The 15982-nt window shown below is 34.9% G+C and overlaps 2 protein-coding genes across 3 annotated transcripts; one reads left to right on the top strand and one right to left on the bottom strand.

The window, feature by feature from the left end:
- The first annotated feature begins 6552 nt into the window (after positions 1-6552).
- LOC127250925 (uncharacterized) lies at positions 6553-6960 on the top strand. Its single transcript, XM_051274403.1, has one exon. It carries the CDS (start codon positions 6553-6555, stop codon positions 6958-6960), a length of 408 nt encoding a protein of 135 aa, XP_051130360.1.
- Positions 6961-7241: 281 nt separating this feature from the next.
- Positions 7242-11659, bottom strand: LOC127251112 (1-(5-phosphoribosyl)-5-[(5-phosphoribosylamino)methylideneamino] imidazole-4-carboxamide isomerase, chloroplastic). 2 transcript variants are annotated; one of them, XM_051274696.1, is made up of 9 exons: positions 11341-11659; positions 11066-11205; positions 10913-10974; positions 10112-10319; positions 9158-9243; positions 8737-8838; positions 8357-8490; positions 8115-8163; positions 7242-7771 (listed from the first exon to the last, which is right to left on the bottom strand). In XM_051274696.1, exons 1-9 carry the CDS (start codon positions 11364-11366, stop codon positions 7595-7597), a joined length of 984 nt encoding a protein of 327 aa, XP_051130653.1. In that variant the 5' UTR covers positions 11367-11659; the 3' UTR covers positions 7242-7594. The 2 variants fall into 2 exon arrangements, with proteins under 2 accessions (XP_051130653.1, XP_051130654.1); XM_051274697.1 differs by having other exon boundaries at positions 11413-11657.
- Positions 11660-15982: the final 4323 nt, after the last annotated feature.

Genomic DNA, 15982 nt, shown 5'->3' with positions numbered 1-15982 from the left:
TAGGGTGTGTATTAGAGAGAGGAGTTGATTCAGATGAAGGGTTGTTTGAATAGTTTGGTGCATGTTCTATATCATGGTCAAGTGTAGGTGGTGATGTGGTGAAGGGCAGTGGCATGGCTAGAGCGATTGATTCAGCACATGACTCGGATGGGTTTACATTACACGGTTCGGTTGGGGCGACAGTGGATGAGTCCGTGGGAGTGTGGTGTGCTTTGTTGTTTGTAGAAAGAATAGGATAAGAAATGATACTTGTGTCGAGGCCGAGTAGTGAGGCGTCACTATTGTTAGAGACAACCTTGTACTCTTTACTTGCACTTCGATCAATGTCTCTGTCCAAATTATTTGCACAAAGAAATGTATTTTCAAAAAATTTGACATGTCTTCAGTAAAAGACCTTTCTAGTGGCAATTTCCTCACAAATAAATGCACTTTGACTATCACCATAGCCTAAAAATATGCAAGGGGCAGACTTGGATTGTAACTTTCCTGGATTGTATGGTTTTAACCATGGGTAACATAATTATCCAAACACCCTGAGTTTGTGATAATTCGGTTTCTATTTGAAGAGGAGTTCATAGAGGGATTTTTGTCCTAAACTTGTTGAAATCATTCGGTTTATGAGGTACACTCTTGTTTTAAAGGCATAAGTCCAATAGCTACTAGGTAAATTAGCATGTTTTAACAATGTAAGACATGTTTCAACGATGTGCTGATGCTTCCTTTCAGGGACACCATTGTACTCGAGAGTATGCGGTAGTGTTTTTGTGTGGAAGATACCATTTTGAGCAAAAAATGCCTCCAAGGATTGATACTCACCCCCATTTTTCATAAAAAAGTTGAATAACCTTTTCACCCAGCAACTTTTCCATAGTGTTCTTAAATCTAATGAAAATTTCTTTGACATCAGGTTTAAAACGCATGGGATATATCCAAGAGAACCGACTAAAGTAATCAACAAATGTGACATAATAGCGACAATTATCTATAGACTTAATATTAGGGCTTCCCCAAACATCACTAAACACATTTTCGAGGGTTTTTGAGCTTTTGAAAGATGAAACACTAAAGGGCAATTTATGACTCTTTGAACATCGACAAGCATTACATTCTTGGTTGGAGTTATGAATTTTATTACTTAAACCAAGTGACTTTAACATAGAATTCAAAGTCTTAGTGGCGGGATGGCCTAGGCGTCTATGCCACAACTTATTTTCTACCAAGCAATTTGAAATAACTAACTTAGGGCACCAATTTGAACATTGATTTTGTCTTAGAACTTCGTAAAGATCACTTTCGTGTGTCCCTGCATTAGTAGCACCCCCATGCTCAGGTCCTTCACAAGAAAATGTTCAGGTAAGAATTCAACGGACACGTTATTTTCCTTGGTAAACTAAGAAACTGATATTAGGTTATTTTGGATTTTAGGGACATGCAGGACATATTTAAGTACCAACGGTCTAGAACTAGTGCGTAAAAGTTTTTTACCAAGTTTTGTGATAGGAAAACTTAACCATTTCTCAAAGTGAGCTCCTCAGGGACCCCAAAATTTGTAAACTCTGTCACTGTATTGGCGTCTCCTGTTACATGGGCAGATGCTCCACTGTCCATTATCCAAGCTTGTGAAGATGGAGTTATACCAAACTATGTTACATTTGCCACTGGATTATTTCTAAAATTGCCCCAACATTCTTAAGCTGTGTGTCCGGGCTTATCGCAGAGTTGAAAAACTGCCCTGTTTCTATTTTTCAAACCACCACCACGATTGTTGCCATGTCTACCGCCATGATAACCTCTTCTACCTATGTTGTTTCCACCGCGGTAAGAATTTCTCTGAGGCTGATTTTCAATAAGATAATGTTGATGCCCCTGCCTTCCATTTGCTCGAACCAAATTTGCAAGGTACGCCTTGTGCTGCTACTGTCGAATGGTGTTTTCATGATCGAAAAGCTTTTAAAAAAGTTCTATGTATGACACTTCAGTTTCTCTTGCCTTTAGGGTTGTTGCAATAGTGTCAAATTATGAATTTAAATGATAGCGACTACGAGTTCGCCTTCAGTGATCGGGTTTTGAGCAAGAGCAAGATCATCCATGATAGATTTCATCAAATGAAGATGTGCACTTACCTTCATATTATCCTACGATGTTGTTGCTAGCTTTCTTCTTAGCGCCGCAACTCTCGACCTTGTTTGACTTGAGAAAACTTTAGTGAGTGTTTCCATAGCCGTAAAGGTTGTTTGTACCCTCACAATTAAGGGTACAAGAGATGTACTTAGGGATGATAATATTGCATGGATAATTAGTTTATCCTGCCTTGCCCATGTTGAGTATTCTGGATTTGGAACTTCCTTGCCATCCTTTTCGTTGGTCAAAATCATCTTTGGAGGGGGCTGAATTGTGCCATCGATATGAACAAGGAGATCAAGTCCAAATAAGAGGGTCTGAATTTGTAATAGCCAAGAGGGAAATTTTGTCTCATCGAGTTTGAGCGGAAGCTACTGGGCAATGTTGATTTGGATGACAGTAAAATTTGATAATGGGGCCACGGATTCAATGTTGGTATCGCTTGTAGGCTTTGTGTGGCTTTGATACCATGTAAGGTAATCAAGGTATTGGTAATTTTATTCATTTACATAACACATACATTTATAAGGAGGATGGTCAACACTACATTAATTACATAGCTAAGATTAAGCTAATTACATAACTAAGATTAAGCTACTCTACATCACGATCAATTATGGTACTACACCATAAATACATATAAGAAATAATATGGAAAGTAAAAGAAAGTTTGGCTAGATTGGTGCACAATTAATTCATTCCTTTTCTATAGATATTTATGTAGATATGGGGATGCTGGTGAGAATCCTACCTAGCAAATTATAGATCGAATACTAGTATTTTATATTGGTTGTATGAAATTTAAGTCAGTGATCTAAGTAATTGATTAATATGATTAAATCTCCATCAACTCTCTCAATTTTTTCACAAGAATTCATCTTAATTCAAAACTTCAAAAACTCATGGAGAGGAATGATCCATATTATCAAAGAAACCATCAAAAAATAAACACTAATGAAAGCATAAAATATAATAATATAAAACATAACGAGTAAACAAAGAAAGCACGTGTGTTCTTTCACAATTCCCCAAAAATAATTTTTTTAAAAAAAAAACTAATATATTACACACTTATTATTTTTCCTTCATACCTCACGTAAAAAAATATATCTTCAAACAATTTACTAAGGGTGTGTTTGTTTGAGGGATTGGATTTTGAGTTGGGATTTTAATAGTAAAAATTTTGAATTATAATAGTTGTATGATGTGATATAAATAAGTATTGATGTAATATTTGAATGTAAAATTAATTTTTAATATAATATAAAAATAAAAAATAAGTGTTTGATTTGATATTTTTTTGGGGAAAAAAATTGGATAAATAGTAAAATTTGGGACAAATCCTTTAAACGACCACACCCTTAATTTTCAGGGCAACTTCCAATAAAATTCATATTTCTTATTACAAATTCTTATTTACTCTCTAAATATAAATATCTTCTTTTTACTCCCTATTTATATAATTTTATTTTTTTCACTCTCTACCTATTTAAAAAGACCATAATACCCTTAGTTATTTCCATTCACTTTTTTCATTATTCTTCCAAATTACATAAAATTAACCTCTAATTTTATTTTAAATTTTTATGGTAAAAAAAATAAAAACAATTAACAATAAAATCAACCACCATAAACAAAATACCACTGTTGACGGAAACAATAACCAGAACAGCCACAGTATCTCACAATGAAAATTTTCATAAACTTAGAATATGTAATCTCTAAATTATAAAAATATGTTTATTTATAAATTCTATAGTGTTAGATTTTTTTAACTTAATTGTTAGATTTTATTTTGTTTTTTGGTTATGCAGCAAATAGCTAAATTTTATAACAATATAACTATTGTCCTTTTAATTTATTGAGAATGTTGTATTTTATTTCTTAACCGTATTTGTGATATTTAATTCATTATGTTTCAATCCGAAAAGTACAATTTTTTTTGGAATAAAAATTAAAAAGAAAAATCTGTTTTTCTTTTATGAAAAATACAAACGATATCATAACTTCATTTCAATGAAATGAAATTCACCATTGAGGTTTATTGTACAATAGTAGAATATAAGAATCAAGTAAACACTAATATCTTTGAAATAAAAAATGTGTGGTATTCAATCTTGAAAGTATCGTCCAACTATAATATACTTGATTTGATACACTAATAAGTAGAATTCTTTAAAAAAATAATGACAATACTTAATCGCAATAGAAAATATTTTTGAAGAATACTGGTCTCGACTAACTAAAATTTATGTAAGAGGAAAAATATTTATTTCAAACACTTTATAAAAGTACTGATTCCTCAACAATAAAGTATTAAAAATAATTTGAAAAGTACATAACTTTATTTTAAAAAATATATCTTTTCTCGTACGAAAAATACAAACGCCACCAAAATGTTTTTTCAAGACGATGTATTTTACCATTGCTATAGTATGTCTTTCAACATAACTCTTGTAGTGTTATTTGCGTTTATTTTCAATATAAACTTATAAATTTTAATTCATTTGTTAGAGTTTATGGCACACAAAATATAATCAAGTTAACACTAATATTTTTCAAGTAAAAAATATGTAGTGCTCAAACTTGAAAGTATCACATGACAATAATGATAATAATTTTTAAAAAAATAATGACAATGCTTAAATTACAATGCAAAATACTTATATAAAATATTGGTCACAACTGACTAAACTTCGTGTGAGGCAAAAAATAAGTATTTCAAACACCGTGTAGAAATATTGACTACTACTCAACAATAAAATATAAAAAGTAAATTTGAAAAGTACAAAACTTTATATTAAAAAGTATATTTTTCTCATATTAAAGTACAAACGACACCAAAATTTCCTTTCAACTCGATGCAATTCACCGTTACGATGATATATATTTCCGACATAATATATGTAAATTTATTTGTGTTTATTGTCGATATAAATTTCAAATTGTAATTCATCCATACGGACTTATGGCACAACAGTAGTAGAAGATAAGAATAAAGTGAAAACTAATATTTTAAAGTGTAAAACATGTGGTGATAATTTTAATATTATCGTTCGACAATAAATCATTCGATTCAATACAATGCTGATAAAAATTCTTAAAACCGACTTTTTTTTATCGAAAAAAAAAACTTGTAAATCATAATGTAATATATTTATTAAAAATATTTGTTTCGACCTACTAAAGTTTGTATAGGACAAAAAATGGGTGTCTCAAACGATTTCAAAAAGTCTATAACTTTATTTTAAAAAGTATATTTTTCTCATATGAAAAGTACAACATCATAACCTCATTTTGATTTGATGCAATTTACCGTTGCGATTATATACTTTTTTCAGACGTTAAACTTGTGATTTTCATTTGTCGTCCGTAAAAATTAAAAAATCAATTTTTATTTGATTATAAAAAAAATTGAATTAGGCAAAAGAATTATTGAACAAATAAGCTAATTTTAGTGGTTGATATGAGTGTGGTAATAAAGTAAATAAAAATATATAATAATGACATAATAGGAATTTTAATGTTAAATTAACAAATACATGAAGTAATTAGGAATGAGCAAGTAGTTAAGAATAAAATTGTATAGAGGAATTGAATGAAAAAAGTATATAGAGATACAGGAATTTTAGAAGAATTAACCATATTTTTTATAAGATAAAGGTGTGTTTGTTTGGGGGTTTGGATTTTGAGTTGAGATTTGAATAGTAAAATTTTTGAATTTGAATAGTTGTATGATGTGATATAAATAGGTGTTGATGTGATGTTTTGAATGTAAAATTGATTTTTAGTATAATATAAAAAATAAAAAATAGGGGTTTGATTTGATGTTTTTGGGGGGAAAATTTTGGATGAATAGTAGAATTTGGATGAAATCCTACAAACGAACACACCCTTATTTTTATAAATAACTTTCAAAATTTTATCTATTTTACAAACTTGTTTAATAATAATAGCTTTACCAGAGTGTCTGTACAATTCCAAGTAGATTGGAGATGATCTTACAAAACTAATCCTATCTCAACTAAAATGACCCTTCAAAATGAATTCATGAGATTACGATCTATATAAGCATAGCATTGGGGGGTATAAAAGATATTTGAAAACCATTTTTAAAACGAGGAAAATAAGGTGAACTAAGCAAGCAAATAACCAGTAATGGTAGAAGGCAGGAAAGAGCAGCAGACAAACCACTAAGCAAAGATTTCATTGGCCCCACGGGATCTTCTATAGTGACAAAACTCCCAAATTTAAAAGCAATGTTAGGTGATGCTCCACCTCTTATGGACCCTACCCACAAAACTGACATGCCTCTGAAGATATAAACTAGTATAAAACAAACTCGGCATTAGAATTGCTTGTACAGTGTACTTACAGAGTTCAAAACACACGAAGCCTCCAAGCAAATTTATTTATTTATTTTGTCTGGGTATGGGAAACTGCATTGTGATCCATGAGAAGCCTGTCAGAGTGATGAGAACAGATGGAAAGATCATTGAATACAAAGCCCCAATTAGAGTCGAAGAAGTTCTATCAGAGTATTATCACCATGTAATATCGGATGGCATTCCGGTGCTGCAACACATGCATCCTCTTGCTGAAATGCGTCGCGGCCATCTCTACTATCTTCTTCCTCTACCGGCAGCAAAGAAAACAATAAAGAAGAAGAAGGCGGTTCGGTTCTCAGATGATGTTATAGCGTTGGAAGAAGCCAAACAAACTGCTGGAGTAGTGAGAGTTAAAGTAGTGATCAGCAAGCGGGAACTGTTGGAAATGCTTGGAAAGGAGAGAGACTCAGCTGAGGATACGGTTTCTCAGATGCAGAAAGAAACATCATAAACAAGATGGAAAGTACTTACAGAAATGAAGCCACGGTAGCAATCTCAGAAGCTAGCTAGTTCTTGTTGCTGTAGCTCAGAGCATCAATATATATATATATATATATGTAATATGTGTATATATTATAGAGAGAGAGTACTTAGCCGCAACAGTGTTAAGTGAAGATTGTTTCGAATATTTCTTCTTTGTCACAAGCTTAAAAGATATTTCTCATTCATAGTTTAACATAGAATCTCAACTAAAGCAATTCAAATGAGTCAACGGGCATCGTTTTTATACCAAAGTTACTTCAATTTAGAACCTTCCAAGCTAACCTTCGCTGCAAATGAATAAGCATACATCACAAATAACGCAATCTATAAACCACATTTCCTTAAGAATTAAAATTTATAAATCGATCTGCTGAACTCTGCTTTAGTTTGCAATCACACAAGCCAACATGATCTGCGATTCATTATGAAGTGCAAAGATAAAGAACAAAACCTTAACTGTCGGAAATGCAGCTGGTCGTATAACCTTAAAACTTACGGTACTGTTTTTCCGCAATAAGTTATGCATAAATCATACATGGCCAAATTATGTGGAGCAAGGGCGGCAGAAAAAATGATGAAAATTTGGTCAAACCAAGATAATGTCATACTGCCGAAGCCTCTTGCTGGGAATGCCAAGTAACCACATCCTTATAAGGCAATTTACCACCAAATATATCCAAAGCACTACCGACAGTGACATCTACACGTCCCATTCCTGCAATTCTAATCCTCTCTAAATCATCCATAACAGTGACTCCACCAGCATATGTGACCGGAATCTAGCAAATACATCAAAACCATTCATAGCATCTAAGACAAAAGATTAACAGGAAGAAAAGCATGAAAAATGATAATGATAGTACACTAATGTCTAACAATCAAGCTCCGGCTTCCACCATAAATATGGAAGAGCAGTTTTGTGACATATATATTGTCTTCGAATGGGCAGCAGCCAAAAAAAAGGTGGTACTGATAATGTAACCGAAAAATAGAAGTTCAAGAAAAATGCAATTGCAATTGATTTAATTCAGTTTAAGAGAAACAAGAAGAATGTAATCATGAATGGGGAACGAAACATTCAAGCAATGATTCATAGGGGCAAAATATAATAAAAAAACTCACAGGTGAGTGCTTGCCAAGTAAAGCCACAAGCTCTTCGTCAATCCCCAACCTGCCACAACAAAAGCAAGCAACAAAAATCAGACATAAGTACGTCAGTTTAAAGGTCATGCCTCCATAAATATCTCTAATTAAAAAGAGTGCAGCATTCCAGATTTTGCAGATATAAATATTCATGTTCAGACCATAGACTAAATATGGTGTTGCAAGAAAATGTAATGGCTTATGTCAGCTATAAGACGCACTTTTTGCCTTCGACATCAACTCCATGGACCAGAAATTCATCAGCATATTTTGCAAGAAACTCCAAAATTTCTTGATCAAGATACACATCACTGAATTTCTGCCATCTATCTGTGACAACTGCATACTTATCATCCTGCCCAAAAACATTTTCAAGGTATAAAAAATAACACAATGACAATAATATAATTCAATTGACCAAACCATCTTCAAACACATGTAATTTATTTATTAAATGGATGTTTCTGATATATTCAGGGCCAAGCTGGGAAGTTGGACTTCAATAACTCAGGGATTCATTAGTTGTATTAAACAGAGTAAATAAGATATTGACTAAATGTTTGTATAACAAGTGATAGAATGTCCTCAGAAAGATAGATACCTTCTTTCTGCAACTAAGATCCAAAACAAGTCTCTGTTTCCCCACAACATGAGCAAGTTCCTTTAGCCTTTCAAAATCGACTTGTCCGTCATTGAACACATACTACCATGACAAGTACTAAGTGGATTAGATTCAAATAAATAATAATAATAATAATAATAAAAGCACAAAAAAATGTTGGTAATCATGCTTTACACACAATTATCCAATGTAATGAAACTATATATGTAAAACATGTTCCAGTTGTCCAACAATGAAACCTAATGAGTGCTCGCACTAAGGTTAGACATAGTCAGTGATTTCATAAAGAGGAAAATATGTTGCTCTTGACCATGCAGGAAGCAATGCAAATACGAAAAAGCAAAAATAATAATAAAATAAAATAAAATAATCTATGTAGATAAAGAAATAAAAAACTTACAGAAGTTACAATGACATGGCTTGCTCCCTCATCTACGTAACTGATGGCATTACTTGAATTAATACCACCTCCTATTTGCAAACCACCTAGATGTTTCCAGCAGTGAGTATAGCAGTAATAAGAAAACATAGTTCCAATACTTTAAAAATATAGAAGATACTCAAATGCAACATCCTATATGATGTCTTTGCATCATTTGAAAGCAAGTACTTCAGCAACATATAACAGTTTTTATAGAAACCTACTAGGAATGTCTTCACAATTGGCGGTGGTGTACTAACAATATTTACACTAGTTAGCTTCAGCCGAAAACCAGAAATTGATTTTGGGTATAAAGCAGAAGTCCACAAGAGCTGAGATTTGACTACTGCATTCCTAACAGATAAAAGTAAAGGAAACGACATATAATTGAATAACCGTATTTTAAACTTGCAGTAATAATACCAACACAGTATATGCATGATTATCGAGTCATGCCAAGAGAAGATAGAGGGGGAGGGTGTGAACTATCACTCCAAACGATGAAAAGGGAGCTTATGTTCCTCAAAAATCAGCAGCAGAGTTTACTTTGTAAGAAAATAATAAATAATATTATTTCACATCCCAAAGCTGTAGCGAGTTCATGATAAGAAAATCTAAGAATAATATCTAGATATGAAATTGATGCATCTGAATAAATGAGCACTTAAGTGATACAAAGTCAAAGTTGGAAACATTATATAAAGCATTCATCAAGTACTCAACAGTTAGAAACCCACAGCCTCACAATAACAAAATTTTTGTATAAAGAAAATGTATGGTTAGTCCATTACTAATCAAGATATAATCCGATTAACAGCAGAAATAATCTGTAACCAAATTCAGTTTGTTATTAAGTGGCCTTTGTAATAAGGATGCCATAGCACTCAGAGATATGAAAGAACATATTTTTGGAACAAGTAACACCATGCCGACCTGGATATGCATGTAATGCTTCTATTGCTGCTAATTGGCTTAAAGGATCAGCTCCAAGCATGATCACATGGCCACCAGTTAAACCATTATCCTTGTACATTTTAGCATATTCTGCAGCAGATTTATCCGATTCATAATTAGTTATAAGACTTGAATCTCCTTCTTTAGAATCTTTAAGAGTGGAACCGACAATCTGTTTCACTTTCCCCTGTAAAATTATATACATATTTTTGTTAGCTAGTCCATGACATATATGCGGAAATTTGGCACAATACAAAAGCCATTAACTTCAAAGGTGCAGTATATCATGTAAAAGCTAGAGAAACAAAAGCCAGATTCATTTAATGGCTTGATCCTCATTCAATCGGCACCTTACAAGCTAATATAACCAAAAAAAAAAAAAAAAAAATTAAAAAAAATTCAACATAGAATGTATAATTAAATCCAATTAGAAGAAACAATTCAAGCACTCTGCTTTCTCCAGCACGAAAAAGTTACTGAAAGTGGTAAGGATAGAGTAATAGATCAATGGATATTACTACAGTTCATTTCATTTAAATTTCAACTACTGGATTGACTAATGCAATGGAGTAGAATTCTAATTCAGATGTTATATCGTTATTTCAATATTTCACAACTTCTGGATAGTTGGTTAATATTTTCCCACAAATCGGCTGGCTTTCGACAGAGGAAAGGGAATTGTGGTTTTTCACATCTTGCCACATATTTAGACTACAAGGAGCATGGCTAGTGCAACTTTGGACTACTCCAAAAACTGAAGAGAACGCCATTGAACCAAACCTTGTGTATGTCAATGCAAGGCCGAAACTGAATGGCACATAGTGTAGACATCCTTCGGGTTCCTGAAAAGAAAAATCTACATTCCAATGACTCCAGACGTCTTTACCAAAAAGAATGTCATCAACTTATCAATGGAGTAAAATTAGGGCATACTGGGGGCCAGCCACTGCGCGGCGTACACCATTTTTGGCTTCAAAGAAGCACAAACCGTGCAGCGCCCATTAAAATCCTTCCAGGCCGAACACGCTTGCATCGTTTGAATGCTCATTATGAAGATAGATTGAAATTTACACCTACACGTCGTAATGAATCACACATGAATAACATCAAATGACTATAAAGAGCGGCGCCAAGCATTACACAGCAGTAATTGGGTAAATCAAGAACTACTATTCAAACAGCAGTAACTATAGAAAAGACTGTATAACCAATTAAACAAACAATTGTGCCCCATGTGTTCTAGCCACCAAACAAGATGGATCGAACTTCCGTATGAGTACCGCAATAATCGGAGAAGAGTAAAGATTCGAATAATTATCGGCGGCGGGGAACGGAGATCGACAAGACTTGACGGATGGCAATGGCTTTAGTCGGGACCCGAGACCCGATTGTTTGAATACCTAATCATCCCAACCGACCCGATAAATGTTTGACCGACTCTATTCGGATCCCACTCGAAAAACCCTGAGGTGAACCCGAGTAGACTTGTCCATCCAGGTTCAAACCGCCGGATCGCCGGTTATTTGAAAAGGGGAGAACGAAGAAAGAATTGGGAAAGAAAAGAAAGAATCGGAGAAGTAGAAATACAAAAATTTTATTAATTCTATGTTTTTCTTCAAAAAAATATCAAATTAAACACCTATTTTTCATTTTTTATATTATATTAAAAATCAATTTTACATTCAAAACATTACATTAACACCTATTTATATCATATCATATAACTATTTAAATTCAAAATTTTTACTACTCAAATCCCAACTTAAAATTCAAACCCCCAAACAAAAACACCCAAGAAGAACCCGGTGCGTTTTGCCGCTACCGTGGCAACTTTGAAGAAGAAGAAAGAAAGGAAAGAATGGTAAAATAAAGATGGGAATAACAGTTGCGGCGACGCAATGACATAAAATCCTTAGTTTCAATTTTTTCTTTTATTCCACGGTTCCAACCAATAAAATGTATACATATGTAATACTAATAAAATAATAAATAAAAGCGATAATAACATAGCATTTATTTGAATTTAAATATTTTTATTAAATTCATTGTGTTGATATATTTTTTCAACAATAAAAAAATATAAAATTTGAAAATAGGAAATTATCTTCGAATTTGATATATTTAGCGTCTGAGATTAGGAATCTCTAAACACTGTACGGTACAGAAAATAAACTGGAAAATAAAAGACTGAAAATTTAAATGATGATCCCCGAATCACTGACTTTGTTGTCAATTGAAGATGATTGAAGATGATCTGTCAGTTGCTGACCTAAATCCTTAAATATTCTTCATAAACGGTACTTGGAACCGTCGTCCGAATGGTTACAATGTGACATAGATTAGGATCATCTCCATGAATCAAACTCGAAGACAAATATCTAATATGTATTCGGGAACTTATAATGCTAAATCGAAATTGAAATAGAAATATGATGAGTAGAATTCCAAAAGCAATCACTCCTCTCGAGCAAGCACTTCGAGAATCCACGGACTGTCCGAGGCTGCAGATCCATCTTCTGTCTCTCACGCATTTGCATCCGAAGCTCAACAATCGAATTGCCCTCTCGGCGGATGGAATCACTCCAACTCTAAGGAATTTCTCCAAAGCTAGGTTAACCCTCTCTCAAAATGTTCTCATCTAAGTTGTGTGTCCATCAAGAAAATAAACAAGGCTATATATACTAAATGACAAATTAATCTAAGCCACACATCTTAAGTGGCAAGCTAATCTAAACCACACATTTTGATTAAGATCAAAGGATCACAACCTCTAAGCACACAAGTAGCTTCGACCGGGTTCGGGTTGCAATCGGTCCGTCTAAGTTCGGGTTCGGGTGATCCGGAGCCATGTCATCCTCTCCCCCTTCAGCTGCCTTGTCCTCAAGGCTAGTAGTAGCATTTTCGGTTGCCTTGTACTCAAGGCAAGTAGCATCTTCAGCATGATCAAAAAGACTCAAATCGGCAACGTTGAAAGTCGCATTCACGCCCAAGTCTTTCGGAAGTGCGATCCGGTATGTGTTATCGCTTATGCGCTCCAACACACGAAATGGACCAGCTCCATGAGGAGAAAGTTTCTCACGCCGCAGCTCCGGAAAGCGTTCTCTACGCAAATGTATCCATACCCAATCTCCGGGTTGAAATATCACGCGTTTTCTTCCGCGATTGGCGTAGCGTGCGTATGTCGCGGCCGCCTTATCAATGTACTCCCGTACTTTGGCATGTAATTCCTTGATTGATGTAGCTCGATCCCTGCCACTAAAATTCAAATGCTCGCTTCTAGGTAGTGGCAACATATCGGTAGGAGTTAAAGGATTAAAACCATAAACAACCTCAAACGGGGACAATTTAGTAGTAGTACTAACATGCCTATTATAAGCAAATTCAACATGTGGTAGGCATTCATCCCATGTTCGACCACAATCATGTACCATGGCACGTAGAAGATTACCTAAGGTACGATTGATCGCCTATGTTTGGCCATCAGTCTGGGGGTGACACGTGGTAGAGAAAAGTAAGCGCGTCCCAATTTCATGCCAAAGACTCTTCCAAAAATAAGATACGAACTTTACATCCCTGTCAGATACAATAGTTTTTGGGACCATATGCAATTTCACAACCTCTCAAAAGAAAAGCTTTGCCACATGACTAGCATCTGTCGTTTTCGCACAAGGTATAAAGTGAGCCATCTTGGAAAATCTATCAACCACAACAAAAATTGAGTCTTTAGCATGCGGTGTCCGAGGTAAACCAAGAACAAAATCCATAGAAATATCTAACCAAGGGCCTTCCGGAGTGGGAAAAGGAGTATACATACCATGGGGCTTCAAAGTACTCTTCGCCACTCTACATGCAAGACACTTATCAACAAAAGAATCAACATGTTTACGCATATGAGGCCAGTAAAAGTGAACGCTAAGAACATCAAATGTAGCATGTCTACCAAAATGTCCAAGCATATGACTACCATGACTCTCCTCAATCAAAACATCTCTAATGCTACATCTAGGAATGCACAATTTATCACCATGAAACAAATAGCCATCATGCTTATAATAATCATCAAAACCATGCTTCTCACACTTCCTAAATATATCACCAAAATCTACATCATGCTCATACAACTCACGAATATGTGCAAATCCAACCAAATGTGTACGAGTATGATTAAGTAAAGCATACCTCCGAGAGAGTGCATCAGCAACTACGTTCTTTTTCCCTTGTTTATACCTAATCACATATGGAAATTGCTCAATAAAGCTTACCCACCGAGCATGCCGCTGATTGAGTTGCTGCTGCCCACGCAAATGCTTGAGGGTCTCATGATCCGTGTGAATCACGAACTCCTTTGGCAGCAAGTAATGTTGCCAAACTCTCAAGGCTTGCACAACCACATATAATTCCTTGTCGTATGTCGAGTAATTAAGGGCTGCTCAATTGAATTTCTCACTATAATAAGCAATTGGTCGTCCTTCTTGTAATAGTACTACACCTATACCAACTCCACTAGCATCACATTGGACTTCAAAAGCTCGTTCAAAATCGGGTAGTGCCAAAACCGGAGCATGTGTCAAACTATCCCGAAGCTTCTCAAAGGATGCTTCGTGACTTGCCTCCCACTTAAATGGAACATTCTTCTTTAAAAGGGAGGTCAATGGGGCTGCTATCACACTAAAATGTGGTACGAATCGCCTAAAGAATCCACACATTCCAAGAAACCTCCGGACATCAGGCACACTTGTCCATTTTTTCCATTCCCGAATTGCAGCAACCTTAGATTCATCAACCTTAAGACCCTCTGCACCTACAACAAAGTCAAGGAAAATAATTTCATCAGTGCAGAAAATGCATTTCTTTAACGTACCATACAATTTAGCATTTCTTAATGCATGAAAAACTTGCCTAACATGTCCTAGATGGTCCTCCAAACAAGTACTATAGACAAATATGTCATCAAAGTATACCACCACAAACTTTTCAATAAATTCTCTCAACACATGGTTCATCAACCGCATGAAAGTGCTGGGCGCGTTTGTCAACCCGAATAGCATGACTAGCCACTCGTACAACCCAAACTTAGTTTCAAAAGCTGTTTTCCACTCATCTCCGGGTTGCATACGAATTTGATGGTACCCATTCTTTAAATCAATTTTTGTAAACAACCGTGCTCCATGCAACTCGTTAAGCATATCATCCAATCGAGGGATTGGATGTCGGTATTTCACAGTAATTGCATTGACGGCCCTGCAATCAACACAGATACGCCATGAGTTATCCTTTTTAGGGACAAGTAAAACAGGTACAACACAAGGAGATAAAGATTCTCGAACCCATCCCTTATCAAGAAGCTCTTGGACTTGTCTCCGAATTTCCTCACTTTCTTTTGGATTACACCTAGAAGCTGGCCTATTGGGGATTGATGAACCCGGTGCAAAATCAACACGATGTTCGATGCCTCACAATGGTGGTAATCCAGGTGGTATATCATCCGGAAAAACATCCTCAAACTCCTTAAGCAAGTCTACAAAAGGAGAAGACGAGTGAGAAAAAGAATTATCGTCAATAACAAGTACTTCTTTGAGTAAGAGAATATAAAAGTAACTTCCCTCATCTTGGTTACTATTTTGGCGAACTTCTTTGTTGAACTCTTTGAGACTAAGCATCAGCTTGCTATCGTCTCCCTCGGAAGGTTTCGCCGAAATGGTAACAACAGCCCTTTTTGATTTTACCACATCTCGCATAGTCCTATGTAAATGTTCTGCATCACGACGGACGGTCTCGAGTGGAAGGGCGGAAATGCTAAGCTTCTTGCGACCTTTAGTGAACGATATTTGATTCTTATATCCATCGTAC

This window comes from Andrographis paniculata, unplaced genomic scaffold (assembly GCF_009805555.1).
Source record: "Andrographis paniculata isolate CXL003 unplaced genomic scaffold, ASM980555v1 Contig38END, whole genome shotgun sequence".
Taxonomy (NCBI): Eukaryota; Viridiplantae; Streptophyta; class Magnoliopsida; order Lamiales; family Acanthaceae; genus Andrographis; species Andrographis paniculata.
This window is presented reverse-complemented; position numbering and strand designations above follow the sequence as displayed.